Source organism: Schizosaccharomyces octosporus (genome assembly GCF_000150505.1).
Source record: "Schizosaccharomyces octosporus yFS286 unplaced genomic scaffold supercont6.3, whole genome shotgun sequence".
NCBI lineage: Eukaryota > Fungi > Ascomycota > Schizosaccharomycetes > Schizosaccharomycetales > Schizosaccharomycetaceae > Schizosaccharomyces > Schizosaccharomyces octosporus.
This window is the reverse complement of record NW_013185621.1, coordinates 3,008,909-3,035,431: the sequence shown is the minus strand read 5'-3', so window position 1 is coordinate 3,035,431 and position 26,523 is coordinate 3,008,909. Positions and strand designations below refer to the sequence as shown.

The window sequence follows — 26,523 nt, the reverse complement described above, 5'->3', positions numbered from 1 at the left end:
GAAGGATTCGTAACAGTGAAAAACCTCGACGAATACCATCGACAACAGGCTAATCTCCATTATCAAAAATTCTTCATTATGATTGTAATTCATCTTCGTTTAACCTGAAGAATTCCTTCAGTGTTGAAGCAAATCTTTTCATTCCCACCTCAAATTTGTCGATAGGTGCTACAGAGTATGCGAATCGAAAGAAAATTCGATCATTTTTTTCTGGATAAGGCATAAACAGCTGTCCACATACAGGTTTCACTCCTTTCTGCAACAGTGCCTGAAATATGTCCAACTCAATTTCAGAGACAGGTTTGTTTTGATCATCAAAAAGATAACGGCTTTTGTCAAGTTCTATCCATAAGAATAGGCCCGCCTTTGGAGCTCGATAAGAGCAGATACTTTTCGGTAAGTATTTATCTGCAGACTGAAGCAATGCATTCCGACGGTTTGTATACGTATGCTGTAATTCCCGCAACCAAAGGAAAAATCCTTCCTGTTTCCAATGATTCAGAATACCAAATAATACGATTTGAGAAATACCTGAAGGGCTTTCGGTGGATACCTCTGCAGCTCGTGTAATACGATCAATGAATAATGGGTTGCCAGTAATCCACCCCAGTCGGCTTCCTGGTGCGATCAATTTTGAAAAAGAGTCAATTCTTAATACACGACCTTCTGTGTCAAGATTTAAGAAAGACGGGACCAGTCTGTTCACAAATGATGACAAGATAGCGGAGTTTTCTGCAGCATCTTGCAACTCAATTTGTGCTTCCGAAGTAGTCGCATTACAAGCATCCATTTGTAAAAAGTAATAAGGCTCATCTTCGATAATGATTATGTCGTATTTTCGAGCCAATGCCATGATTTTCTTTTTCCGGTCTATAGACAAAGTAGATCCTGTAGGGTTCTGACCTGTTGGAATAGTGTACAATATACGAGGCATTGGTCCTTTCGAATAGTCCCATTTCTTCAGGACTTCTTCTAAGCTTTGGGGAATCATACCATTTTCGTCCATGTCAATCGAAATAAATTTTACACCAAGAGGAGCCATTGCAGTTATCGCAGCCGGATAGGTATATTTTTCTATAAGAATGGATTCTCCATAATCGACAAGTAGCCTTACGCAGTACTCTAGTCCGATTGTATTCCCATTCGTCAATTTTATATCCCATTCCTTATACGGAGGAGAATGTGCTAGCTCAACATGCTTTTTGATAAACTTAACTAGTTCTGGAATACCTTGGCATTGTCCATACTGTAAAGCTCCCTCAAAATCTAAACCATTTGTATTTGCGTCGTTCCTCATATCAAACGAGACATCAACCTCTTTGGGGTATTTGTTATGTTCGTCCTCCTGAAAGCAACCAAGTTCAGGGAAGCTTACCGATAACTTTCGAATAGGAAACTTACTTGGAAGTGGAATTCCACCTGAAAACGAAATCAAGTCAATATCTCCGTTGCATTTTAAGCGATCCAACATCTGAAAGGGCCCATTTCCACGAGCTCTGGATTCTCGCGATAAATGGTGTTGGAACCTGTCATTAAAATTTGAAGCAGGCATGAAAGTTACGTTGATTGAATACCCTTGAAGGTGAAAAGGTTTATACTGTGGTTTATTCCAAATAATAGCAGAACCGGGAAGCTCTTTCTTGATAACCACTTTTTTCAATGTCTTATCACTATACAAAGAATTCTATGACTTCGACATAGAACAAAACAAGTTACTATCCATGGATATTATATGTGAGGTGCACGAACTGGTTCTTCAGATGTCGAAAGATCTGAATCAACAAAGATAACATAATAAGCTTGATTGTACGCGAAGTGTTCTTGAACCAGCAACTTTAAAAATGACGATGACAGTAAACAACAAAATAAGCCAGTACATAATAAAAAATGAAATAAAATAAAGAACAACCCTTGAACATTTGCTATCTCTTAATAAAGAGTGATCTGTATAGCCCTTAATCAATTCTAGTGGTTTGCCGTAACAAAACGAGAGACGTCTTGACGGTTTATAAAACTGTTGAAAAGATTGCATACAGCACTAGAAAAAAATTTTCGATCTGGAAAGTTTGGAATCTGCCCAGTCACTGGCTTTTGTAAATTGAGAATATGAAACAATTATAATTACTTTAGAGAAAACTATTTATATACTCGGATCCTTCTTACAGCAAGTACATTGTAACGAAGCTTGGCAAAAACATTCAGTTCAATTCATGCGTGTACTCTCATACAAAACCAAAAATTATCTAAATCGTCCATATTTTCTTCATATATTATCATCCTCTCATCATTCCAACATTTATTCTCGCTTACTCAAGATAGGACTTGGTGGAGCTTTGGGAATAGGAACTGGCTCATTTAAGAGCTGCAAAGGACCGCAGAGTTGATCAAACTTTAGTTTTGAATAGGCATTCTTGTAATAACGCTCAATCTCTGGAAACTTTGCTAGATCGTCTTTGGTCATTACAGATGACAACACGAAGTACAAGTGGGCTACAGCAGCAGCATCCGCAATTGTTGGATCTTCTCCAACAAGAAATTCCTTATCCTTTACTTGACGCTCGAATACCGTAAGGATCGAAAAACTCTTTTTCTTGGCATCCTCCTCAGTCTTTGGGTCATATGGAATGGAGCGCATTCTCCCAGCTACCCAAGGAATAACCGCATCGTAAAATTCCTGGTTGAAGAAACAAGCCCACATTAAAACTTCTGCTTTGGCAAGTGCGTTAGCACCACCTATAATTCCTAATGGATCATAGCTAGCAAAATAGCTTGCAATAGCAAGTGATTGCCATAGACAAGTTCCATCGGCTCCCACAAACACAGGAATCTTCTGTATGGGGAATTTATCGGCCAAATGTTTAGGAAAAGCTCCAGGTAAGCTATTAGAAGCGTTCTCTACACCCAACCCAAGCATTGCGGCAGTACTAAGGACCATGCCGACACGAGGAGATTTCACAGAACCATAGACCGTACCGAAAGCCATACTAAAATATCTGTATTCTTTTCTACATAATCTTCCAGCAATGACAGATATATATATATTATCATTAGTTGTAGTGGCAAAAACAGGTTAAGTCGGAAAGACAACTATTTACTTATCTGAAAGATGCATTTGATGTTGTATTTACGTCACTGACTTCGGGTCCTTACATTTGTTCGGAAAGGAAGGTAAACAAAAACTTATTCAACATTTAAGCTCTAAAAGTATTGAAACCCTGCTCTGTTCGTTATATCCAGTTCTGGGAAGTCTTTTGTATAGTTTAAGTACCCACCTCTATCACTGTAATGAGCTACTAATACCAAAGTAGTAGAATATATCGTTTTATGATATATGTCCTAGTGTAAATAACTACTAGATTAGCGGTAAGTATAGCCAGGCAAGAGGTGTGAATAATGCTGACAAATTAAAAACTAATAGTGAATTCCAAAATTTTATTTTTTACTTTAGGAAGTCAGTCCCTAGGAATATAGGTTTTTTAAACTTTTAAGAATTGATGATTTTGCTACTTGTTACTTTAAGACTAACAGTGCAACAGATGTACGATGGAAATTTACGATCATCATATCGATTTTGACAGAGATGAGGAGCGCAGGAAGAACTATGAAGAGTACAAGCTTAAGCAATATTAGACATATATCTTGTGACCTTCAGAAATAACACACCCAAAACAAAGGACATAAAGCGCCAGATAAAGGTCAACCATCATTATTCTTGTTCTTGTTTAAAAAAAGCTGGTGGAAATTGAAATTCATCTTTTGTTGATATGGGATCAATTAACAGATATAACTTTATTGTCTTATATTGAAAAACAACTATGAAAAATTTAATCAGGAACCCTCTTAAAATTATTATTTATATTGTGCCAAGCACAAAAACAAAATCATCGATGTATTCCACACTTTTCAGTATAACATTAGAGATATTTATTTCAATGACTTCTCATTGTTTTCCATCCAGGATTTTTCTCGAGGTTTAGGGCTCCGGCTCACGCTAAGGTCAATTTGGAAGAACTCTAAAACCGGATGTTCGCAAGCAATTCGACGTAACATAAATGATAGGGTATAAAGAAAGAAGAATGTAAGAATCAACAAATCAAGCTACAATGTGTAGAGTTAGTGTAGTTCAGTCTCGATTTCATGTCAAAAAAACAATAGCTGCAAAACCAAACCAAACCAAAAAAGCTGAGACGCCGCTTTTATTCATATTATAGTCGTACGCTTTCTGACTCAACATTCACCAATTCCAACAAACAAAATAAATTACTAAATCGATCGCATAAACTGGTACTCCGCGTTCTTTCAAATAGCACAAGATGTGAGGTGCTTTTTGTTTGTGAGCCATAAAGAGATATAACTTATACACAACCTAATGTAAGTCTCAACTTTTTTACTTAATAATTGATATAAAAGAAAAGGAATAAGTTGAATAAGCTGCTCCATTGCATCCAGTTAATTCGCTTTTGTCGTTGGATTTTTAAAATCACAGTTGGTATTTCCGGAAGAATCTGGCGAAGTAGAAGAATAACAAGCTGGTCCAGAAGAAATACTTATCCAACGCACATGATAAGAATCCTCCAAAATTTATGCCGGATAGCGTGTAGTACCGCGATTTCAGGATTCTTTCTCTGTGTAACAGCTACATTCATAGATTTACAAACATAATAAAAAGAAGAACGATAGGTAAAACGGAGGCTACACCTCGAATTTATGAAGAGCATCTGCAGGATTGTGCCAGTACCTATCCAATGCTATTTTCTGATATACTAGACCATCTGCTGCGAAAATAATCGAAAAGATAAAGTATCACAAGAACTAAAATTTTGACAGAGCATGTAAATACTCAGTTTCATCAGGAGCTTCTACTCTTATAACTGCAATAACACAAAAAGGCAAAAAAGCAAAGCAAAGTAGCTCCATATCCGCAACTTCCTGCTCCAAAATAAAAAATATTGCTAATGGGTTATATTCATTCGTCAACAGGGGGTGTCCAATTCATAAAGTAGTATTAGCCTACAACCCTGAATGCTTTATCACCATTCGATCTGACAGTTTTAAAAAAACTCTTCCAGTTAAATATAATTTCTAGAAGCCTCATCATACTAAATGCTATAATTCGAATCTTGAAACTCCAATCAATACAGATGCAAGTGCACCACCCCATCCAAGCAGTCCAAGATTGATGATACCAGCAAGATCCATCATGGTGAGATGCTTCAAAATTATTTATCGGTTCGCCTCATTTTCAAAATTTTCTTCAACCTTACCTACGATTTTGATAGTCGATTCGTCCTTTCGATTCTTCTTTTTCAAAGTCTAATTCCTATTATAATCAGGCATAAAACCTCGGTAGCAACATGAAGCTAAAGATGTGCATAAGAAGACCTAAAGATGAGAATAAGAGAGGATTCTTTTGTTAAAATTAGTCTTGATTCAAGCAATAGCAATCAAACACTTATTGCTACTAGCCTTTTATATCTCCATAAGAATTATTCGACTAATAACACGTTTATTAAACATAAATCCTGTCACTACTAAACAGACAAAGTTATCGCAAGAGACTTACACTCATAGATGGCAGGATATTGAAGAACTTGTACATGGTTATTTCGAAATAGAGATTTAGATAACCATACATGGCTAAACCATTACGCATATTACATCCTTATAAAATTTTGGTCAAGGACTTTTGAACCAAGTTTAACATCCGATGAGCGCTATCCTGCTCCTTTCCCGATAGAAGGTCTACCTGAGTTTTCGATTGTCCAAGAATAGGTGTTTATCACCTTTCCTTAAGAGTTTCCAGAGAACACGAAAGAAAAGTTGCTATAGAGAACATTAATTAAACAGACATTGAAGCAGTCGCGAATCTTGAGGAATGATAATCCTTTAAAAAATAAATAAGTTTTCAGCTGTTTTACTTCGGAATATGTTCATCCTGAACTTAAAGGGCTTCCTTGTGATTCAAGTATTGCATTGTAAACTTGTATTTAGAAATGTGCTTGCTCTGAGGCAGGGAAATTGTCACCGCTTTTAGCGCAGCTATTCTTTTTGAATGTTGTTATTAGTTCCCTTCCGTAAACTAACACCGGTATACATTTTAGATAATAGGGACGGCTCGCTATACTCTAAATGTGATTGAATCGCAAACAAGTTTAACTACTGGCAAACAGAGACCAAACTACCGAATTTCGAAGTTGCAAATGGCGAAGGTCCTTCAGAAGTCGCTCAAGTTACGTGCTTTTCATATTGATAGCTTCTGTTTGTATTGTAATTGCAACCGTATATATACTTCAACTTATTCTTTTCCTCATCTTCATAAAGACTGTTATCGAGGTATCCAAATGCTGTAATGACACGTTATATTCACAAAGTGTTACTACTGTTCATATTCAACTTCTTTGAGTCTCGATGGAATTTTGGGCGTTTGGGTACTTCTCAGACTAACCTCGAGACCGATCTTAAACACCACCCTTTTTTGCATGATCACCTTTAGTGGGTAATAAAGGTGCTGCCACACACCTTTTCAAATTTAATATACTCAAGTTATATAATTATCTTTTAAATTTTTCTTTTTAACGAACGTTCTCTTTGGAAAGGGCGGTTCACCATCTGTCTTTTTATAACTCTGAAGTGTCATATAATACTCGCATTTTTGTATATATAAGGTTAACTTTTTTTTTCTTTAATTATTTCCAAGTAAATTTACACAGCGAAGGGGATGTTATTGACAGAGTCTTATTTCGTTATCACATCCATGCTGGGCACTTTAGCTCGACTGGGTTTGGCTGCTCTAAACACCTATCCTAATACACCTTTTACTGGAATCGTTTGGGCTCAAATTGTCGGATGTATAATTATGGGATTTGCGCAGACGGAAACTGTTTTCTTTCCTAGACCAAAACATAATGCAGTACTTTTACTAGCAATCACCACTGGATTTTGCGGTTCCTTAACTACGTTTTCCTCATGGATGCTGGAGATGTTTACGGCCATGGCTAATCTGGATCCGTTTCAACCCAGAGGACGAGGGGATTCGTTTTTGGCTGTCGTTTCAACGTTCACTTTGACAATATCGATGGCTTTTTCTTCATTGTTGTTTGGAAAGCAGTTAGGAAAGTCAACAACCCATTGGAAAATTGGTGGTTTTCGACTCGCTCGAGCAATTCCGATGCATACACACTTGATTGTTCGAGGATTACTCCTTCTCTTGGCTGTTGGATTTTTCGTTGGTATATCTATTTACACAGCTTATACGAAAGATATTACTCACCGTGGTATTGGTTTCAGCTTGATATTTTCTCCGTTTGGTGCAACTCTGCGATTGTACCTTTCACGCTGGTTTAACTCGCCAAAGTACTACATGCCCTATGGAACATTGATGGCAAATCTCTTGGGTACGCTACTCATTGCTATAGTATACATGATTCCTCGCATCACTCACTGTAGTCCCGTTTCCCAAAGCGTATTGTATGGATTTCAAAACGGGTTTTGCGGTTGTTTGACAACTTTATCTACGTTTGTGAATGAACTTTATAATATGCCTACAAAAAGAGCATACATTTATTTTATTTTGAGTGTTGCTATTGGATTTTCATTTTGTGTTGTTATTGATGGCGCTACTGCATGGGGACATGGCTACAACGTCCGATGATGAGTGTTCCCTTTGCTCGTCCTTTCTTTTGCCTTTTTTTTTATAATATTTTTCCTTGTTTTTTTCCAATTTCGATATCAATGTTTATGTTTAAGCCATTGTATATCAGCATGTTTTTTTTATTTTCTATGTGCAACAAGAAAGGTGACAGCAAATTTTTTAGACAAAGCGGAATTTTTGGGGTAAATACTATTCTTATAGTTTCTTTTTCTCTTTTTTCTTGCTAAAAAAAGAAAGAAAAAAGATAATGTAGGTCTCAATTCGCTACAAAAATACTTGTAAATAGTATGGGTCGCCGGTTTTTCATCCTAATGTATTAGATTTCCTCTTAGACGCGAAAGATATTCTTTCAATCATAATATGAGATTCTTAAAATGACATTCAGTTGGTTGGTACTTTCTTTTTTTTTTAATTTAAAAAAAAAAAATAAAAAATAAAAAGAAAAAAGCTCGGGTTGAGATGATTCACCATGAAAGCGTATGTATTGCAATAATAAAGCGGGTTACCGGCAGTATAGAATTGGTCTTATTTTAAGGCTCTAATTGCAAGAGTTGTAGGATTTCTGCCCACATCTCTCGGATGACTTCATCAGAACCGTTCCCTATCCAGGATTGTATTAGTTCGTTGTCAAGATGACCATGCTTTATACAATCGTCCAGGGTTTTTTGTGTGATGGTCAACCCAGGTGTTGTAGAAACCCGTTGCATTCTCAAGCCGCGAATGATATCCTGCAAGTGAGAAGCTGCTTTTAAGCCTCCGTGGCCTCCATAAGTAACGATGCCAGCGGGTTTTCCAGTCCATTCATGAAAGAGAAAATCAATTGCATTCTTTAAAGACGCTGGGATACTCCAATTGTACTGAGGAGTCACGAATATATAAGCATCGTATATTCCGATTTCCAGAGACCACTTGCGAGTAGTCTCGTGTTGATAGTAAGAAGTTGGATCATGTTTTGGCAGAGAAACTGGAACTCGTGGTTCATTGTATATTGGTAAATTGAAATTTTTTACATCCACAGTATGTACAGAAATTCCATTTGGTAAATTGGATGATGCGATGACAGAACGTACATAGTCAGTAATGAATGGATTTAGCCGTGTACTGCGACAGCTACTAGTTATGAGTGCGATTTTCTTTTCCAGCATCTGATTATCTGATTGTATGATGTTCGTCGCTATACAATGAATTCTCTTCAGTTCTCAGCACGCAGAGATGAGCAGTGACTATTTCCGGGCACATTCTTCGGTTCCGAGGGAGAGGTGTTCACGGGTGTACTTTTGGAATACAGTTGTTTTGCGTATTCTGTAAAAGCCATACTGCGTGGATGCTGTCGTGTGTAGTAAATACCTCAAGCTCTTTTAATGTTTAACATGGTATATATGTATATATTTCATCGAGTCTTTTAGGGACCTTTGACGTTTGCATGTCAATAGAAACAACATTTATTCAACAAAAAGAGCTGTATAGTATGAATACACTACTTTGAGACATCATCGTCCTTACCTTCGCCCATTGGTTTTATACATCATTTTTAGCGAGCTACAAGCTTCTTACGTAAAGGACTGTCGTTTCGGTTTCTACAACTGTAAAAGACACCATCACATCAAGCAAGAAAACTATCAACAAAAACGAAAAGATAAATAAAAAATAAAAAATAAAAATAAAGAAAAAGAAAAAAAAAAAACGAAATATTCACTCCATAAATTTCATTTTCTAACACCCACCGTATTGTTTACGTCCATTATAGCGATAGCCTTATGAAGTTAGATAGCAAGTCATTCCCTATCTCGGTTGAGTCAAGAGTAAGATTCGTTAAAAATTCTCGCGATCCTGGGCGTTATTTGCTATTTGGTACGTTAGATAGTACAATTTTCCAGATCGCATTCCTAATTCTCTCCACATATTTACCATTCTATTGTAGCAATGAGGTTATGTATTCTTTGTCAATTTCGCCAAAAAAACAAGCAATTTAGCAATTTCTAAGTCTGTTCATTGTTCAATGAATACGATAAGATATCTAAATAATCGAGAAAATACAACACCGTCGACTATATATACTAGGTGAAATGCAATGGTTTTTTGATATTGTGGTTCATTCTTTTATCCTTGCGTGTAAGGAATTGAAACAAAAAAGAAAAAAGAAAGAAGAGTACTACGGACCGATCGTGAACCTCTCCGTTTTTTAGACTGTAATCTTTACATTATAAATATATAAAAAAAAGAAAACGATTGGACTTTTGTGACAGGAAACAATTCTTAATTATATACCCCCCCCCCCTTTCCCAAAAAAAAAGAGCAAGAGAGCATCATGAGCAACGAAGAAAAAGACAATCGTCTTACTTATACATATGGAAGTCGAAGTTCAGAATCCTCTGACAACGAAGATAAAAAAGGTCCTCATGCATGGACACTAAAGTCGACAGATGTCGAAGCAAAGGTTGATGAAGTCGACGTGGATAACGAGTTGGGACCACCTATCCCACCTAGTACTTTATACTCCTTATTCTTTGGAAAAAAGCAAAAAATATCTAATGATGCAACCGCTACTCAGTACTCTGTTTACGATGATGCTACCCTACGTGAAGCGTATTACCCTATTGATACCTATGAAAGTATACACCGGTTCGACACAGGTTTCCGGTGGAAATGGGGAGAAGAAAAACGACTTGTTAGAAAATTGGACCTGCTCATTTTACTTTGGACGTGTATTATGTTCTTCGCACTGGAGTTGGATCGTGCCAATATCAAACAAGCCCTAAGTGATAACTTTTTGGGTGATCTAGGCATGACTACAAATGATTACAACAATGGAATGATTGTCTTTTATTGTTCCTTTTTACTTGCAGAATTACCATCACAACTCGTCAGTAAACGTGTTGGTCCTGATCGTTGGATTCCTACACAAATTACTTTATGGAGTATTGTCACTATATTTCAAATCTTTTTAAAAAACAAAGCTTCTTTTTATGGGACCCGAGCATTGCTTGGTGTTTTAGAAGGTGGATTCATTCCCGATGTAGTTTTGTATCTTTCATATTTTTACACTGGTTCTGAGCTAAACCTTCGTTTTTCCGTCTTTTGGATTTTCCTTTCCATTGCCGATATTTTTGCTGCTTTCTCTGCTGTCGGAATTCTCAAGCTGGGTGGTATTCATGGGCTTTCTGGCTGGCGCTATCTCTTTTTGATTCAAGGTCTCATTACATTAACCATTGGATTGCTCTCGTATGGCATGATGCCTTCTGGACCCACTACCACTGCTTCTTGGTTTCGCGGAAAAAAGGGTTGGTTTAGTGAACGACAGGAAAAAATCATTGTCAATCGGGTATTGAGAGATGACCCATCAAAGGGTACTATGCACAACCGCCAAGCGTTAACTCCTAAACTGTTTTGGAAAGCCATTTGTGATTATCATTTGTGGCCATTGTATGCTATTGGGATTTGTTTCAATATTCCGTATATTCCACCAAACAATTACTTAACGCTGAACTTGAAGAGTCTTGGATTTTCGACAGTTAAATCCAACTTGTTGGTTCTCCCATCGACATTCTTAACAATCATCAATTTGTTAGCAATCTCTTTCTTCAGTGAAATGGTTGGTGAGAAAACACTTGTTTGCATGGGTCCACAGTTTTACGTATTACCTCTTTTAATTGCCTTGTATGTTTTACCCGCATCAACCAGTAAATGGGTATTGTATGTACTCTCTACCATGATTGTTGGAACGCCTTACGCACATGCCATACAGGTGGGTTGGAACTCTCAAAATTCAAATTCTGTTCGCACTCGCACAGTTTCCGCATCCCTATATAATGTTTCAGTTCAAATCGGTAGCATCATGTCTTCTTTAATTTATCGGGCTGACGATGCTCCTCGCTATCGACGAGGAAACCGCGATCTCATTGCCATTACTTGTCTGAACATTGTTATTTATTTATTTACCAAATTCTTCTATGTCCATATAAACAAAAAAAGAGATAAAATATGGAATGGAATGACGGAAGAGGAGAAAAAAATATATCTCGATACTACAACGGATGAAGGAAACAAAAGATTGGATTTCCGTTTTCTTCATTAAAAATTCTTCCCATAAATATTAGAAAAATCCTCTACTGTTTTGATGAATTCAACGACAATTTTTTGATAATAAGTCTATTGTGACTCAATCTTATATTTCTAGTTTACTATCTATTGAAATTCGCATCAAGTAGAGGAATGTCATAACTTTTATACGATATTACTCATAGTGTAATAAAATAACACTTAATGTATTATCAATAACCTTATTATAAAAGGAAAAAATTCATTTCGTGCGATTGAAAAATATGAATAAGTCTAGAATTGAGATGACTCATAGAATAAGTTATCCTAAAATAGTATATATACATACCTCTAGTTGGAAGTTTGAATCCTCAGATTGGAAGATTCGACTGATCTTGCTAAATACAAGTCTGCATAAGTTATTTAGTGTAAGCTATTGCTCTTTATTGAAGTAGTACAAAGCAAAAAATTTTAAGTAATTTCAGAAAACGTACATCCATTTTCCTGTTGAATTGTTTGTTTTAAAATAACGAAAAAGTTCATCTGTGACAGTATGCCTTTGTTTATAGCCATTACCAAATGAAGCGAGTCCAGTAAGAAGATTGCAATAGGTTCAACTTCATTGAGTTTTCATATTTAAACAATAAAAAATAGATAAATAAGCACGAAAATTTTAATATCGTCAATATGATTCTAGTTGAAGCTTCGACAAACCAAAGAAACAACTCATATTTTATATGAAGCTGATAAACGTTGTCGAATTGCATGGTGTACATTGAAGGAAAAAAAGTAATTCAAAGACAAATTCTAAGAAAAATTGTTGATAAAAAGATTGGAATACTACCTTACAATGTTTCATTTACATCCATAGGGGACGGCGAGGACTTCATTCAAAACATAGAAGTTTATGACTGAATGCCTAAATCAAGTAGTAAAACGATTCTATGGTACTTATTATCATTTTATTTATTAAATTATTATTAAACAGTTTTAAATAAGGAAACTTAGTAGGTTGCAAAACATCTCTCAACGGAATCAGCATTGTTACCCCACCAGTTGGGCATTGCAATTTGCTTTCCAGAGCTGAAGAAAATAAATATTAAAAGCATGGCAAGATTAAATGCTGTATCAAAAGCAGCACCGAGGATGTAATTGTATTTTCTCCAAAGCTCGTGTCTATAACGGTAAAAGTAAAAGTTGGTAATGGTTCCTCCAATAAAAGACGAAAGGTATCCCGTGGAAAGATTACCATAAAAGTTCGACATTGTGGAACAAAAGATGGTAACATTCCACAAATGAAATTTTCCTTTAGGAAAAAGTCGATATAATAGGTAGAAAAGGGCGGGTGCGAAAGCACCCACAACAAACCCATATGGTAAAGGACGATACATAGCTTCTTTGAAAAGTCTCTTTGGTCCAATTAAGACATATTGAATTGCCAATGTATTATAGCTGATCAAAGATTGACCTGTCCATTGATGCAATGGATCTTTTTCTTTACCTGAAAGGTAGGCGCTTTTTGTGTTCAAGACCCATCGAAGACATCCGTAATTGACCGGTACCCCCAAAAGCTCACCGAAAATCTGAGAGAAAAAGACTGCTCTAGGAGGTATATGCATGTAATGACCGATTTTTTGATCTTGAAGCATGTATTGAGCTCGATACCATGCGTCACCAGCTACAGCGCCGTAACTTGAGGCACCAGCAGGATGTTTGAAGCCGGAAACTGCGTGAATCATATAACCATAGATGAGTTCATTAAACGTACCAATTGCAAGCTGAAAGTTACTGAGCGCATACAGCCAAGCCATGGGGGTAACGATAGTAGCACCAAAACCCAGGGCCACAATGTATGCCCACCAAGGAAGAAACATATTACCCGTAGCAAAGATAGTAATTAAAATGACAAAAGAAATGACAAACAACACAATAAACCACCAGAGAGGAACATCTTTGTAGGACCTCTGAATTTTGTTGAGGCGATCAGTATACTCGTTGCTAATGTTACCGCCGTATCGCATACGATGGTAAAATTTTTTTCCCGATGACAGAATTTGTTTATGCCCGAAAAAGATAATCCAAGAAATAGCAGAAATATAAGAAGCGTAGTCAAAAAACATAATCCAAATTTTTTGGACACCCATATATCCAGGACCCAATTCTTGGTAGGCTGTCTCATTAAATGTAAAGTTACTCGTCATTAATCTAGTTGCTGGGTATACGGTACCATTCTTTAAGAACAAGTTGTTGGACATTAACCCATGCTTGAATGATCCTAGATTTCCCCACTTGGCCGCGGGAAGAAGGATCCAAGCACCAAGAACAAATGCGCAGAACTTCAAGACTTGGGTCCAATAAGGCATGATCATAATACTTGATGTGATATTACTCCAGTCAAGGGTAAAATTCAAGAAACCCATGCCGGCCATACCTGATCCAATGAAATTGGCTACTTTGTTTCTTGGGGCTACCCAGCACAAAAATGCCAAAGACCCAGTCATAGGAAAAATATATTCAGGGAAGAATTGCCAAATGGTCAATCCTATCAATCCAATAAAGAAAACTCGCATTTTCTTGGCAGCCAATTTTGAGTTTTCGTCGCTTTTACGAAATGCTTCAAAAAGTGATGTTTGCATAAGGGCCTGAGGCCATTGATATTGGGGGTCATACAACAAAAAATTTCTCGCAATAGCAGCAAACGAATATCCAGTCCATACGATTGCCCACATGAAAAAGATTGCGACTGCTGGGTTCACCTTTTCATTGTAAAATAACTCGGCAACAGAAATACTAGTGGTACCTTGACTGCCAGTGGCACCTGATGCAGCCGAGAGGGTGACCAAGACGCATTCCTTGATAGAAAAAGGACCAGGGTTCAAACTGAAGCTGAGTCTTCCGAGAGGAACCCTCTTTTTGGGTAATACTTTTGCGAGCCACTTTCCCAACCAGTAACTGGCGATTTGAACAAAAAACACACTGTAGGCCGCAGAACTTGTACGGTAAGAACTCATGGTATCTAAAAATGCACCGGGAGGGATAAATATTAAAGTCATTAAAAAATAGCGAAATGTTAATGTTGGTTCTGTAGGGTCATCTTCCAAACTCACTGTTTCTCGAACCTCAACAGGCAAGTCTTTTAGGTCGTCATCTAAATTTTCTTCTTTTTCCTCTTCTTCCCATATTTTTTCTTCCTTAATATCTGTTAAGGAAGAGTACAAATCTTTCTCATCTTTCTTTTTTGATCCATCGTCCTGTTCTGAATCTAAGGAGAACGATGAATTCGTAACCTCCAATTTGGAGTCAGCTTTAAACATCTGTTTTTCTTTATTTAAATATGAAAAAGACAGTTTTTCTTCTTTGTTAGCATCCAAAGGATATTTATATAATTTTAATAAACGCGATAATACACGCGACAATACACGCGACGAAATTTGTGATTTAAATTGTGAAACAGATATTGCAAACTTTTTAATTTTATCGCGTCTTTGCTATTTCATATTATGTGATTTGCGATTGAAGAAAGAAAGTTTATCCATGGTTATCACGTGTCTCTTTTTGTTTTCTTTTTTTTTTTTTTTTTTTTTTGTTATTAAAGGTTTATGCAGTCACGGTATATCACGAGATAATTGTAGGGACTGATCGGGGAGGGGAATAGATAAGATATAAGAAAGACGGTTTTTTTTGTTTGTTTGTTTGTTTACATGGCTGCTTTTGTTAAACATTGAGATCAATAGTTTGGTGACTCTTGGGTAAGAATGTGTTGAGGAAGAAGACGTGCAAGTTGGCTAATGAGCAAGAGGTTCAAGGTGATCGTGTCTATGGATACGAAAAGTGTTTCTATGTTTGTATTTACAATTTCGTATATAGAAATAGAAGAAAGCATCTTTTATTTTGTATGGAGGCTATTTGTGACTAAAAAAGAATAATTAATAATAACAGTAATAGTAAATAAAATAAAATAAAATAAAAATGCAAGGATTAATCAAACTCGTCAATGGAAACTTGGTATTGAAAAAATTCAAAAAGTAAATAGCCTTTACCATGAGCTGAGCGACAAAGACAAAGACATGTCAATTTGGGCAGATTCAAACAAGCGCAGGCGTATTGTAACTGCTCGATTCGTATTTCATGATTCCCCGTTTCGTCATATGTATATATATGTTCTTTTATGGTCTTTCAAAGAACTTGGAAACACGGCTTGTCTTGAATGAGAATTTCCATTGTTACATCTCATATTACATGAACCCATCCGATATTATTACGAGACAATCGTTTCAATCTCAATTACATGGCAACACGAACCAACTGAGGAGTAACTGTTGGTCGTTTGCAAAAGTAACTCAAGTGTTCCATAGAGAGCAGTTGAAAGTTTTGCTCCACTGACATTCTTTGGTCGGTCGATCTTCTGTGCTCTGTAGAGTCATGGGCTTTACATTGATCGCAACAGTACAAATGGTCATCGGTATCATTTCCACAGACAATGCAATAGTCAAAGTTCATAAAAAAAAAAAGAAAGAAATTAAAGAAATGAAAGAAGGAATTCTAATAAACTAGACGAAGAAAATTTCGGTTCGGAAACTGTTACTTTAGCTAGGACTAGAAAAACAAACCAAAGGGAAGAAAAAAACCGGACTCGAGGTTTGAGGTTTTTCGTTTTCTTTTCTGTAGCTTTCAATAGAATCAATGATTTAATTATGTACTACCTCAGTACAAGACTACACCCTCTATTTATATACATCTATGCATGTTTGGATGACTAGTTATTTCATCTTGTACAACAAGCAACATATTACGCGATCTTAGGACAAGCAGCACGTAAGCCGCGAGGTTAGGATAGAGCAATGAGAAAGATTGGTAGAAAGTGTTGCTGAATTCTACAAAGAATTACGCCATATTTCTTTCAGAAGCAGGAAAATAAAACCAATTTTTACAAAGTTTTTTGATTGTTTTGGAAAAAATGCTCTTACTTCGCCATTTACAGAAAAATTGTTTTACTAAACTGAACATTGCGTCGCTTACAGGAACCCAATTTTTGTTTATTTATTTATTTTTTGGCGCATTAAGTGCAAACGAAACCAGTATGCTAAACTGAAGTGCAACACTAGACTAGAGAGGTTTGTATAGAATTGTAACTTTCAGATGAAAATAAGGGGATTGAAAAAGCAAAAGTCAAAATAGTATACATTAAATAGTAAGTAGGATGTTACAAGAGAAAAAGAAGAAAAATAAATTTGGAAACGATAACTTTCTCTCCAATACATATATTTCGAACACACTCACTACATACACATCAATACATGAAAAAGGCCAAGGTCATAAGCAATGTAGCGAAAGAATCATATACTGTTCACATTAGCATAAGAATAACATTAAATAAAAAAAAAAGATCGGTCTGTCATAAGATTCGTAATGTAAATTTCCGAAACGCCTGGACACGAAACGACAAAAGAGAACAAAATAAGAAAAACGTGCACATATTAAATACTAGGTTTTGTTCTTGCATTTCCCACATCTCCAACACGGACAGGACGGATTAAATCTTTAAACCATTTTGTTTCTAGTTCTAGTTCGTAAATCCTCTGTTCCAATTGTTTGATTTTCTTTTCGTATTCCTGTACGGTTTGTTCAAGGTATTGCTCTTTGGCTTTTCTTCGTTGTCGGAACCGAGCGCTAGCCAGAGTGTTTCTTCTTCGCCTTTCTTTGTCTTCCACAACCCCAACGACTCCATCAAAAGAACTCCTCAATGTCGCTTCGTTGGGAGAACAACTCATCTGCTGTATAGACAAATCTGACAAACTCCCCCTCCAGTCATCTCCTACGCTACTTTCTCTTTTCCTTTCTCCTCCTCCTCCTCCTCCTCCTCCTCCTTCTATTCCATCTTCTAATTGCTCAGCACTAATCAATTTCTCCTCCTTTGAGGACGCTGTTGCATTTCCATAAGCGACAGGAAACCCACTCTCAGGAGTACACTGTGTATATTGTAAAGGTGCATAGTCCTTCGACTGTAAAAAGGGTTCATACAATGTACTACTTCTTGGAGAAACTGGTTGTCCATGAGATACCGTTGTTGAATTCCGTATTGAACCATCAGCTTCCATACTTCATCGAGGGTTAAAAGATTCACAATACCGACCGAGTCTCAATCTTGTCAATTTTTTGGGAAAAGAAAGAATTAATAATACCAACTTTTCAATTTCATGCTCAAATTCACCATATCATATTTATTAAAGTTTCAACATGAAACTAGCAATTATCAATGTACTCACTCGCCTTGCTTTGTTTCCTTCCCATAACGACTTGTACCTCACTTTACGTGATGTTTCTCAAGAATGAGTTCAACTTAGCGACCATTGACGAGAATGATCCATAATTGTGCTCTTACTACTCACCAAGCTTCGGCATTACTAAACACCTTGGCCAAATCACGCAAACGACCTCGTTTTTCTTCTAAGTGTCACCATTTGTCAATAAGAAGAAAAATTTTCTCTTGGAATAGTATGATATCATATTTTCCAATACCATAATCCAAACAAGTGTCTTGTTAACTGAAACAGAGACAGTTCTATGCCAGTTCACAAGAGCAATCTCATGAGTGAGATGCAACACAGTACATGAGGGAATTCCTTGTCAAACGAGATCTCAGAGGCAGGTTTCGTTTCATTTTTCAACTACAAACACCACTGCATATAGTTTTGTACGAGTCTCGCTAAGACACCAAGTTCCTAGACATGACCTTTCAACGACTAAGACATCCAACAAGACACTAAACAAGTCACCAAACAAGACAGGACGCACTAATAGTAATGAAAACTAACGACAAAAGATGAGTCAAGATAGTAACACTGTTAAAACACCACACAAAAATAGCCATGGGTTTCCATTGGCCTAAATGAACCCAATGTTACTTCCCATACTGTGTATATAATCTTAACAGGTTTATAATAGAAGATTTGATAGCCACCGGGAATTATTACGTGATTGAGCAGCATTTGTTGGCAAAATTTTCAATCCCTCAGAGATCGCACATCATGATCAAAATGATAAAATTACTAGAAAAACGTTTGAACCCCCAAACGTGAACAGAGGTGTGGAGATAACCAAAACACACACACATCACTAGAATCACCGTTTTTTTCGTGTCTTGAAACAGACATGCAATCGACGGCCACAGGATGGGATGAGAAGGATGTGGATCCAAAAGTTGACGACCAGGAGAAAAAACTGTCAACGGTAGAGCGTCGACTGTCCGGTAGTACTCGGTCAAGTGAAGCTGGGATCGAAGGAGACTATGGAGCGGATTCAGGATTGAAACGTAAGTTGAGCTCTCGACACTTGTATATGATTTCACTTGGAACGGCCATTGGCACAGCTCTTTGGTTAGGTTCCGGTGCCAATCTGACAACTGCTGGACCGGTTGGGATGTGGATTGGTTTTTGGATTGCTGCTTCTATTGCTTGGGCCTTGATGCAGTCGGTTGGTGAACTCACAGTTATGTATCCAGTCCCGTCGGCTTTTCCACGGTGGAGTCAGAATTTGGTTGATCACTCCATCGGAATTTCTCACGGATGGGCCTTTTGGTTGTTGTATACTTTGGGCATTCCAACAGAGCTCGCTGGTCTCGTTACTGTTATGCAGTTTTGGACCGACAAGGTACCGCCAGCAGGATGGATTTCCATTTTTCTCTTCATCTTGGTTGTTTTGAATGCTTTCCCAGTACGGGTGTATGCTGAAACCGAAAGTATCATGTCCTTTATCAAGTTTGCATGGATCTTCATCATCATCATTACCTCCATCGTTATTTCTGCCGGTGGTGGCCCCAAGGGCAGTAGTATTGGGTTCCGGTATTGGCGTGAAGCACCTTTTACACATGGCTTTAAGGGTTTCCTCAACGTTATGCCGAATGCTGTCTTTTCCATGTCCGGTATAGAATTGGTGGGCATTGCTGCCGCGGAAGCAAAAAATCCCAAAAAGTCGGTTCCCAAATCCGTCGGCTCAATTTGGCTTCGTCTTGGATTGTTTTACATTATTGGTATATTGATGGTTACCATCATCATATCTCCTCATTCTCCCGATATATTTGGCGGAAAAGGTGCTGACGCCTCTCCTTTTGTCATCGCATTTCGAAATGCCGGCATTCCTGGACTTAGTCATGCTATGAATGCCATCATCCTTATTTCCGTTTTCTCTGCCGCTAATTCTGAAGTATATACGGCTCCAAGAATTCTCGTGGGTCTTGCTGAAGTGAAGATGGCTCCCAAATGGTTTTTACGTTGCGATCGTCAAGGACGACCACTCTATGGTTTCCTGTTCACCATTCTGATTTCCGGTGGTTTAGCATATTTAAACGTAAACCAAACTGGATCTACCGTGTTTCAGTGGTTTGAAAGTTTGGTGTCTCTCTGTGTATTGTATTCCTGGGGTTGCATCTTCCTAGCTCACCTTCGCTTTCGAAAAGCATGGAAAGTTCAAGGGTTCTCGGCAGATCAGTTGCCCTGGAAGTCAAAGTTTTATCCCTTCAGTGCGATTTGGGGGATTTCTTGGTGTATTTTGATTTGCATTATTGAATTTTATCTCGCTGTTTGGCCTCTAGGAAAGCCAAGCAGTGCTAGAAACTTCTTCGCTACTTATTTGTCTATTGTCCTTATTGTTATTATTTATTGTGCGGCGAAGATTTATTATCGTGGACCTTTTTGGAAGAAACCTTCCGTGGTAAATTTGGATCATGGTCGAAGATTTTATTCGAATCGTTCAGCAAACGACGACACAGAAGAAGACGAACTTTATGCTTTCTTCAAGTCTACGATAAAAAAGATAATCCCCAAGAAAAAGTGATTCAAACGAGTTTAATTTATTTTAAAAAAAAAAAAAAAAAACCGAGGAAAACACTCGACGTTGCAGGATAAACGTACGCATCAAAAGTTTTCCTTGTTCCTCATTTGCTGTATTGATTCTATTTGGATTGCATATGAGATTTAATATTTTTAGTGGGCCTGCCCCTTTCTCTTCTTCAACAGAACTTTTAATAATTTTTAGATGTTAATGCGCTTATATAGAAATGAGCAAAACAATAAATAAAAATGGAATGGAATAAAAACAAAGTGGAACGTAAGTAAGTAGCATGGGTCAAGTCCAACCTGAAGATTGTACAAAAGATAAATCAGAGTCATAGTCTAGTACCACTTTATGAGCAATGTTTAGATGATCCAACCTTACACTGATTTTCAAGTTGTTTTAAGTGAGTGGTAAAAACTTCAAAGTTTACATCAATTTAATTCAAAAAAAGATTTTATAAATAACGGACAACTACATTAAAAAAGCTGGGTATCCCAAAGGCTAGTTAGAGATATCCACGAAAAGTGACATATAGAATCTTTGGAAATTTCAACAAAAAGATAAATACTGAGTATCAATTTATGTCGCTTAAGCAATAACACTAAAAAAATAGAAAAGTTAGTAGAGGAGAATAACACAAGGAGGATTGCCATACCACATGGCAGGAGGTTTGGGTTGGTACCAGGAAGCGCCGCTAGTAGTTACAGTTGGCTTGGAAGGAGCATTGTTGACAAGAGATGAGTTGTTGCCGTTGTTAGAACTGTTGTTGATAGCGTCCATCTTGTTGTTGTTGTTAATGTTTGTCGATGGGCAAAAAGACCAAAAAATAAAAAAGGTAAAGAAGATGGCTTAATGAGATTGGAAATCAAGCTCTGAATATTGAACTTTTGTTACATTTTCACCTGTATTTATACCTTTTCTTCACAATTTCCGAAGTTATCGACCATATGCGCTCTTTGTTCAAGGTCCTATTCTTCTTTACAAAATTTTCCATTGTCCCAAATTGATAATCGGCTTCCAACAAAAGATCAATAGTCACAAAGAATGTGGAGATAAATCGAAAAGAATCATCTTTTCATCAAAGGTACAATTCTTTTTTAGATCCGTTCGTCAATAGTGGAGTCAGTCGGGTTTTGTTTACTCAACTTGTAATCATCCTCATCATTGTCATTAATGTGCGATGGAAAAAGAAGAAAACAATGGCTTCCACTGCTTCAAATAGTCAAAGGATCAATTTTTAATAATGTTGAAGACGGGTAGTTGGGAATAGTTCGTAAGTTTATGATAAGCACTTCATATTAACTTTGCAATCTATTTTTGAGTAGAATTTTCATAATATGATGGTAATGATTTTGCTCATGCTATTTTTTTATAAAAGTATACATTTCAAGAGGCATTAGTTTTCATGAAAATACCAATGGTGCTTTCATTTTCCAGTAATGTTTTCAGGTTACTTTACTTCACTAATATTAAATATTTTAGCCTCCTCAACAAGTGTAAACTTTCACAAAGGCTTCTTTAGGTCTTGAAAATAAAAATGGACGAACAAGCATAAGCTTATTATAGATTAAAAACAATAAATGTTAGCGAATACTAAAATAATAACGGTCTTTGGAAAGAAGGGAATGAAAAAAATTTGGAAGTACTAAATGAAACTAACATTAAGACTTTCTTCGCCCTTGTTCCAGTCGTATTACAAAAAGTGTGAGAGTTGCAACTTCACTAACTCTATTGTCCTATGATTCTATAACTTGAAGTATTTTTTTGTTGCTTTGAAATTGGTAGCCAAGTGGTGAGTAACCAGACATCCTGCGTGAAGTTCATGGTGTTCCTAGATTGAGTTTTCATTGAGAAAAGCTAGGTAAAACGGTTTTTAAAAAAATTAAATAAAAACAAGATGTACATATAATTTAAGTACTGATTACTCTTACTTCCTTGAACCCAAGTTGATTATGTGAGTAATTTACGAGGTTTTTCAATTCGCAGTCTCATTGCTCGTCTTTACATGGTAAAATCTTAAAATAAATTTTAAAAATTACGTAAAAAGCAAAACAAAAGTAGTTCTAAGTAAAAACGACAAGAAACTTCATATCCTTTTTTTGTTTAGGCGAAATCAAAAGAATTTGCAACCGTAAAGCCAAAAGTGCTACCTCCCCAATGATAGCTCGTAAGTATTATTAGCGATACCTAGCCACTTGATTGCAAAAAATACAACGAAGTACAACAGAACGAAGCCTATGTGGATGAATGATGGTTTTACTTTTACACAGTAGTGCTCATTGTCATTGTCGTTTAATTTCTCTATTTTATGATTTTATTATAATTCGTAATTACCTAATTAATCATTGATCGAGGTCTTTCTATTGACACACATGGACGACGATACGAAAGAAAAGCGGCTAGAAGTCGCTGAAAGGACATTTCCTACGGCACTCAGTATTGGATTTCCGTCACATAATGACAGATCTTACTTTTGTTTGGATGATTTGGAGAAAGGTTGTTTCCAAACTACATTGTATTCTGAAAGGAAACTCAAAACCCCATCTTCAAATGCCGCTAATATTTTACAGAAATGGAATCCCTCGATTCATTTCAAAAGTTTTCCATGCCCTTAATCTAGCTGATTTTCTGGCCGACAAAGATCGGGAGAATCCTCAAGCACAACAACGCAGGATAGTGAAGCAAGGCGGCTTATGAACTGCTTTATTCTTCCGGTTATAAATTTCTTGTTTACTAATAAGTAGCTTATCCCCTTTATAAACGAGTCGATGTCAGGATCTGTTGTGGTAAGCTCTCAGGTCGCCGTAACAATTGCTTTTGTCATCGCGACTTTCTACGTGTTTCTATATGTTTGTTCAGGTAAGTGGAAGATTGAATATTTATTTGATAAAGTTTGCCAACTGTTTACTTCTAGTGTTGATGGATTTTATTGTTCTTCTGATTTCTCTAATTGTTTCTGGGATTAACTCGGCTTTATCTTGGATTACAAGTGCTGCGGGCTTCGGAATGCTACCAGAAATAAACTAATTGCCGCTTGACGATTATATCCCACTAAAGACCGTGCCATCACAGCCTGAACATCAGTCCAATGATCTTCTCTACAGTACCTTCAAACAACTGTCCCCCTCTGAACATTCCGAGTAATTTTGAGGCTTACATCAGAAACAATATCAGTCTAGGGATGCTAGAAGCATCGGAAACGAATCTCATACATGAAACATTCTTGTGATGATATGCTGTCGTTTCATGTATTGTCTAAAAGGTTCATCTTCTTTCATTATCTATTTATTTTGTTTTCTGTTCCCATTGTATTTATTTCTATTGAGCTTCTTTACGTAAACACATTTTATAGGCCGATGTCACTGAAGCCATGTTGGTTTCAACGCGTTTTTCTGACTTTTTGGCAGTGAAAAAAAAATGAAGGACCTGGTGAGATAATTGGATTGTTGACTTTCTAGTTGGTTCTGTCAATCTAATATACATGTTGGACGTTATTTACTCTATTTAAAATTAATGTTATTCATGATTCTTTTACTTTGTTAAATAGAGCTAACGATGATGAAAATCAAAATTTAATCAACAATGACCTTTGCTTTAGCTTTCCCTCAGCCAGAAGTATACCAAAGTGAAAAGAGTATCAAGATAATCAAAATGAAACTCAATGCAACAGGATGTATGCGTAGCTAAATTACCAAAAAAAATCCAGAAAGAGGAAACGTAGAAAGCCTACCGCACCCCGAATTCCCATGTTGTCTCCAACCATAGAACGAAACTAACGAGGCCGTCAAATGTTTTCACATGCTGCAGTGATCGGACGGGAACTAGTCTGGTGTTTTCGCCTAGGTGTGGCCGTAGACGTTTGTAGTCGTCTATAAAGCTACTTCTCTATAAAGGATTCGTCCAGTATTCTATTACATCTGATGTCGTTTAAAAGCATCTCTACTCGGCTCTAAATTTTGGTTGTTTTCCACGGAAGAATGGAGAATGCCTTCATATTATAAAAATAAGATTTGAATACAAACTGTCATTCTCTATTTTCTTGATTCACATTGTTGTCGAAAAAGCATCAGAATGAGTGTTAAAATGAGCGTTTGGGTTTATGGGTTGAGAATGTAGTTTATACAAATTGGGTTCTACTTGCAATATTTCATCTTCCGTTGATTTGACTCTCTAAATGAATGTTTAATCAATGTATTAAGATATATCTGATCTTTTGATCTTTTTGATCTGAAGATTCGTGCTTGCTATACTGAATGAAAATAATAACTGTCGAAACTCTCATTCATCCTTGTCAACTCTAAGACATAATCAATTACACGACTCGGTGTTGAACTAAACAATAGCTCATTGCCATGGAATATTCGTTGTCAAAATCATAAAATAATCATTAAAAAGGATGTTCTATTCGAACTGCGAAGAAAATGAACGATGCATAAACAACAGTGCTGTGAACTAATTAGAAAAGTCGTAAAAGAGTGAATTACTAAAGCGATCAAAGTTTGCTGGATTTATCAGATTCAAGCTTTTGTGACAACGAACACAGGGATCTTGGTGAACTGCAATTGACATGGATGATCCCAAGGAAGGGTCGAAGGCGAAGTACACAAAATGAAAGCAGGTTCGGTGAAACTCACACTCACATTCAAACTTCAGAGCTTTGCTCAGCAAGAGGCTGAAGTTCGGTTTCTTCGTTACGAGGTGGAGTATTCCTGCTAATTCTGTTGTTCTGAAAGGTTAATGAAAAATTCTAGGTTAACAAAACTAAATTTCGCTTACTGTAGGAACGATAACTGTCATATTTCCAAATCCAATTGGGTTTCCTAAAGAGGTTAGAAAGGTTCATAGAAAATAAAACCTTACGAACGAGAAGAACAAACAAGCATATGTTCAATACGGCCAGAACAACTAACACAGCTGTTGAATGTATATATTCGAAGCCTCCTGCTAGTTTCAAAGCACCACCCCCGACTCCATTCAAACTTATCAGTATAATTAGGGCTTTACATACAGCTGGTGTGAATTTCTTTATTGCTCTTCCAGATTTCTTCAGAACCTTTTTGGTTGCTCTTCCAAATTTCTTAATGCACTTCTTTGTTGCTCTTCCAGCTTCCCTGTACCATCCTGGATACGTTACAAGAATCGCTAAAAATAGGTCAGTTATTCGAGAACAAGATATTCTTAACTTACTTAATAGGAAAATAAAAATAGTGCCAATAGAAACGGCAGCAAGCCAATAAAAAGCTATTGAATACGGAGAAACCTTGTAACCAAAAATTATGGCTAGAAAAACAAGATTATATAAAATTGTTATAATAGTCATTAGTCCTACGAAAAAGTCTTTCCAACATTCTTTGTTCGCTGAAGGGTCCGACCTAGTGTTATCAACAGATTCTTGGGCGGAATTCTGAGCGGATCCGTCAGCCATTTCTAAATCGATAAATTTGTTTGAAGCTAATGAATGTATTAGCAATTGAAGTTTTCGTTGTATACGAGAGAATGAAGGTATTCGCCCTGTTTATTGACAATCGTCGACAAGTTTATTCATTTCAAACCCAACTAGTAATAAACAAAGGGATTCTCCGTCAAAATTTGAATAATTGGATTCCAAACAGGGAACATAAAAAAACGCCATTACCTTTCCATTGCAATGAATCTTACCTGAATACGGAGGAGGCGTACCCTCTGAAGAACGGGTGTCTGCCTTTTCATCAGTGAGCGTTTTCAAAGACTCTTCAGAGTCTGAAACAGGTGTGTATTTATTCTTCATTTTTGCAATGCCACATTAAATCCCAAACTAACAACTGCAGTTGCAATCTAAACGAAATCAACTAGAATCACCAAGAAAAGTTCTTAAGAGTTGGTTCCAATTGTTGCAGAGTCTTCAAAAATAGGAATTGGAGCTTGTTCCAAAAAGCAACCAAATTTTACAGCTGAAACTTTTCTTTAAAACCAAAGATACAAGTTTAAAAACTCATGGTAGTGGCTTTTCGCATGTCTCGTTT

At 36.8% G+C, this 26,523-nt stretch overlaps 12 protein-coding genes across 12 annotated transcripts; 3 read left to right on the top strand and 9 right to left on the bottom strand.

The window, feature by feature from the left end:
- Positions 1-76: 76 nt before the first annotated feature.
- On the bottom strand, positions 77-1,552 carry SOCG_01904 (aromatic amino acid aminotransferase; the record flags this gene model as incomplete). Its single annotated transcript, XM_013164856.1, has 1 exon — positions 77-1,552. One exon carries the CDS (start codon positions 1,550-1,552, stop codon positions 77-79), a length of 1,476 nt encoding a protein of 491 aa, XP_013020310.1.
- A 547-nt stretch (positions 1,553-2,099) lies between these two features.
- Positions 2,100-3,434, bottom strand: SOCG_01903 (elongation factor 1-gamma). The gene has a single exon (XM_013164855.1). It carries the CDS (start codon positions 2,981-2,983, stop codon positions 2,297-2,299), a length of 687 nt encoding a protein of 228 aa, XP_013020309.1. The 5' UTR covers positions 2,984-3,434; the 3' UTR covers positions 2,100-2,296.
- A 261-nt stretch (positions 3,435-3,695) lies between these two features.
- SOCG_06153 (uncharacterized protein) lies at positions 3,696-6,439 on the bottom strand. Its single transcript, XM_013165392.1, has one exon. The coding sequence runs from the start codon at positions 4,716-4,718 to the stop codon at positions 4,548-4,550; it is 171 nt and encodes a 56-aa protein (XP_013020846.1). The 5' UTR covers positions 4,719-6,439; the 3' UTR covers positions 3,696-4,547.
- A 315-nt stretch (positions 6,440-6,754) lies between these two features.
- On the top strand, positions 6,755-7,651 carry SOCG_01901 (CRCB domain-containing protein; the record flags this gene model as incomplete). The annotated part of the gene is made up of 1 exon (XM_013164854.1): positions 6,755-7,651. The coding sequence occupies one exon, from the start codon at positions 6,755-6,757 to the stop codon at positions 7,649-7,651; it is 897 nt and encodes a 298-aa protein (XP_013020308.1).
- Positions 7,652-8,181: 530 nt separating this feature from the next.
- Positions 8,182-8,796, bottom strand: SOCG_01900 (NADPH-dependent FMN reductase; the record flags this gene model as incomplete). The annotated part of the gene is made up of 1 exon (XM_013164853.1): positions 8,182-8,796. One exon carries the CDS (start codon positions 8,794-8,796, stop codon positions 8,182-8,184), a length of 615 nt encoding a protein of 204 aa, XP_013020307.1.
- A 748-nt stretch (positions 8,797-9,544) lies between these two features.
- Positions 9,545-11,914, top strand: SOCG_01899 (uncharacterized protein). The gene has a single exon (XM_013164852.1). The coding sequence runs from the start codon at positions 9,960-9,962 to the stop codon at positions 11,724-11,726; it is 1,767 nt and encodes a 588-aa protein (XP_013020306.1). The 5' UTR covers positions 9,545-9,959; the 3' UTR covers positions 11,727-11,914.
- Positions 11,915-12,629: 715 nt separating this feature from the next.
- Positions 12,630-15,212, bottom strand: SOCG_01898 (oligopeptide transporter 7). The gene has a single exon (XM_013164851.1). The coding sequence runs from the start codon at positions 15,001-15,003 to the stop codon at positions 12,694-12,696; it is 2,310 nt and encodes a 769-aa protein (XP_013020305.1). The 5' UTR covers positions 15,004-15,212; the 3' UTR covers positions 12,630-12,693.
- A 356-nt stretch (positions 15,213-15,568) lies between these two features.
- On the bottom strand, positions 15,569-16,436 carry SOCG_06152 (uncharacterized protein). Its single transcript, XM_013165391.1, has one exon. It carries the CDS (start codon positions 16,187-16,189, stop codon positions 15,974-15,976), a length of 216 nt encoding a protein of 71 aa, XP_013020845.1. The 5' UTR covers positions 16,190-16,436; the 3' UTR covers positions 15,569-15,973.
- Positions 16,437-17,166: 730 nt separating this feature from the next.
- On the bottom strand, positions 17,167-17,787 carry SOCG_01897 (uncharacterized protein; the record flags this gene model as incomplete). The annotated part of the gene is made up of 1 exon (XM_013164850.1): positions 17,167-17,787. The coding sequence occupies one exon, from the start codon at positions 17,785-17,787 to the stop codon at positions 17,167-17,169; it is 621 nt and encodes a 206-aa protein (XP_013020304.1).
- Positions 17,788-18,841: 1,054 nt separating this feature from the next.
- Positions 18,842-20,521, top strand: SOCG_01896 (arginine permease; the record flags this gene model as incomplete). Its single annotated transcript, XM_013164849.1, has 1 exon — positions 18,842-20,521. The coding sequence occupies one exon, from the start codon at positions 18,842-18,844 to the stop codon at positions 20,519-20,521; it is 1,680 nt and encodes a 559-aa protein (XP_013020303.1).
- Positions 20,522-20,904: 383 nt separating this feature from the next.
- Positions 20,905-21,466, bottom strand: SOCG_01895 (uncharacterized protein). Its single transcript, XM_013164848.1, has 2 exons — positions 21,177-21,466; positions 20,905-21,122 (listed from the first exon to the last, which is right to left on the bottom strand). Exons 1-2 carry the CDS (start codon positions 21,299-21,301, stop codon positions 21,110-21,112), a joined length of 138 nt encoding a protein of 45 aa, XP_013020302.1. The 5' UTR covers positions 21,302-21,466; the 3' UTR covers positions 20,905-21,109.
- Positions 21,467-25,163: 3,697 nt separating this feature from the next.
- Positions 25,164-26,288, bottom strand: SOCG_01894 (uncharacterized protein; the record flags this gene model as incomplete). The annotated part of the gene is made up of 5 exons (XM_013164847.1): positions 25,164-25,247; positions 25,298-25,341; positions 25,382-25,663; positions 25,709-25,972; positions 26,180-26,288. The coding sequence occupies 5 exons, from the start codon at positions 26,286-26,288 to the stop codon at positions 25,164-25,166; spliced, it is 783 nt and encodes a 260-aa protein (XP_013020301.1).
- Between the last annotated feature and the right edge of the window lie 235 nt (positions 26,289-26,523).